The 1,090-nt window shown below is 24.9% G+C and overlaps 1 protein-coding gene across 1 annotated transcript in view; it reads right to left on the reverse strand.

The window, feature by feature from the left end:
* Positions 1 to 658, reverse strand: part of LOC100159023 (zinc finger CCHC-type and RNA-binding motif-containing protein 1) — a 6,461-nt gene extending 5,803 nt beyond the window's left edge. Inside the window, exon 1 of the mRNA XM_001949343.5 lies at positions 361 to 658. Within this exon, the coding sequence (XP_001949378.1) occupies positions 361 to 470 (110 nt within the window). The 5' untranslated portion in view covers positions 471 to 658. The remainder of the gene's footprint in view (positions 1 to 360) is intronic.
* Positions 659 to 1,090: the final 432 nt, after the last annotated feature.

Consider the following 1,090-nt stretch of genomic DNA (forward strand, 5'->3'; position numbering starts at 1 on the left):
TGATTTTATTCTAAGATTGCCCACTCAAAGAATATAAAAACAAAATTATACACTGACAGAAACTTAAAATTAAAAATTGATTTAGCACGGCGTTGTAGAAACAAGAAGTTTATATTTTGAAATTGTTTTAATTCATGAAATTAAGTTGACAATTTCATTAAGGATGATTCCCTCATAAATATTCGAGTAAATACTACTTAACACCGGCTCTGTACGACACATCTAAATATATATGTTATGTACTTATTAATTTTGAAAAAGTTTTAGTTCATGGGTAATATTCTAATATTATTGTGTATCTTAACTTTTAAGACATAATTTCAACAAAAAAAAAAAACTTTTTAAAATGTGTATACCCACTTAACTAATTTTCCATATTTTTCAAATACTTTATGTAAATCGTTGTTTGTCAAATTGAATGGAAGATTTGAAACATATACTGTACATTTGCTTGGAGCTAATTTATTCATAATAAATGTGAATTTAAAAAAAAAATTAATTTATCATTTACCTAATAGAACATTAGTACATATCGAAACTAGCACTAGTATGGTTTTAAGTTTTAACTAATATACAAATAAATTAAAAATCCATTCAACTTGACAAGTGACAACCGTGAACCGAGTACCAACAAGCGACAATACTCATAAGATAAAATCTTAGATCACAGCACGATTGATGATAGTATAACCACAGATTATATGAAAACAGATTGTGCACTTCCTATGCTGCAATGTAAAAAATGAATACGGTGCTGTGATTGGTCTCCGCCCAAATCAGTGTGATCACAAATACCAATGCTAAATTATTGAACATACATACATACCATATTATAGAAATTTGATTTTGCTTAGTAAACTTTTCAATTTCAACTCAATACTCAAAATATTATACTTGGGTAAAAGTAATATAGAAATAAAATATGCAAATTGTTATTTACAAACAAATATTTATTTAAATTTTTCACAATTTCAAACAATATAATATTAACAATTAAAATTAAATACATATTATACATTTATTATAAACATACAGAATTGATGGAGTACAAAATGTTTATACAATTACCTAGATTACTTATTATACTAAA

The sequence above is a fragment of the Acyrthosiphon pisum genome, chromosome A2 (assembly GCF_005508785.2).
Source record: "Acyrthosiphon pisum isolate AL4f chromosome A2, pea_aphid_22Mar2018_4r6ur, whole genome shotgun sequence".
NCBI classification, from domain to species: domain Eukaryota; kingdom Metazoa; phylum Arthropoda; class Insecta; order Hemiptera; family Aphididae; genus Acyrthosiphon; species Acyrthosiphon pisum.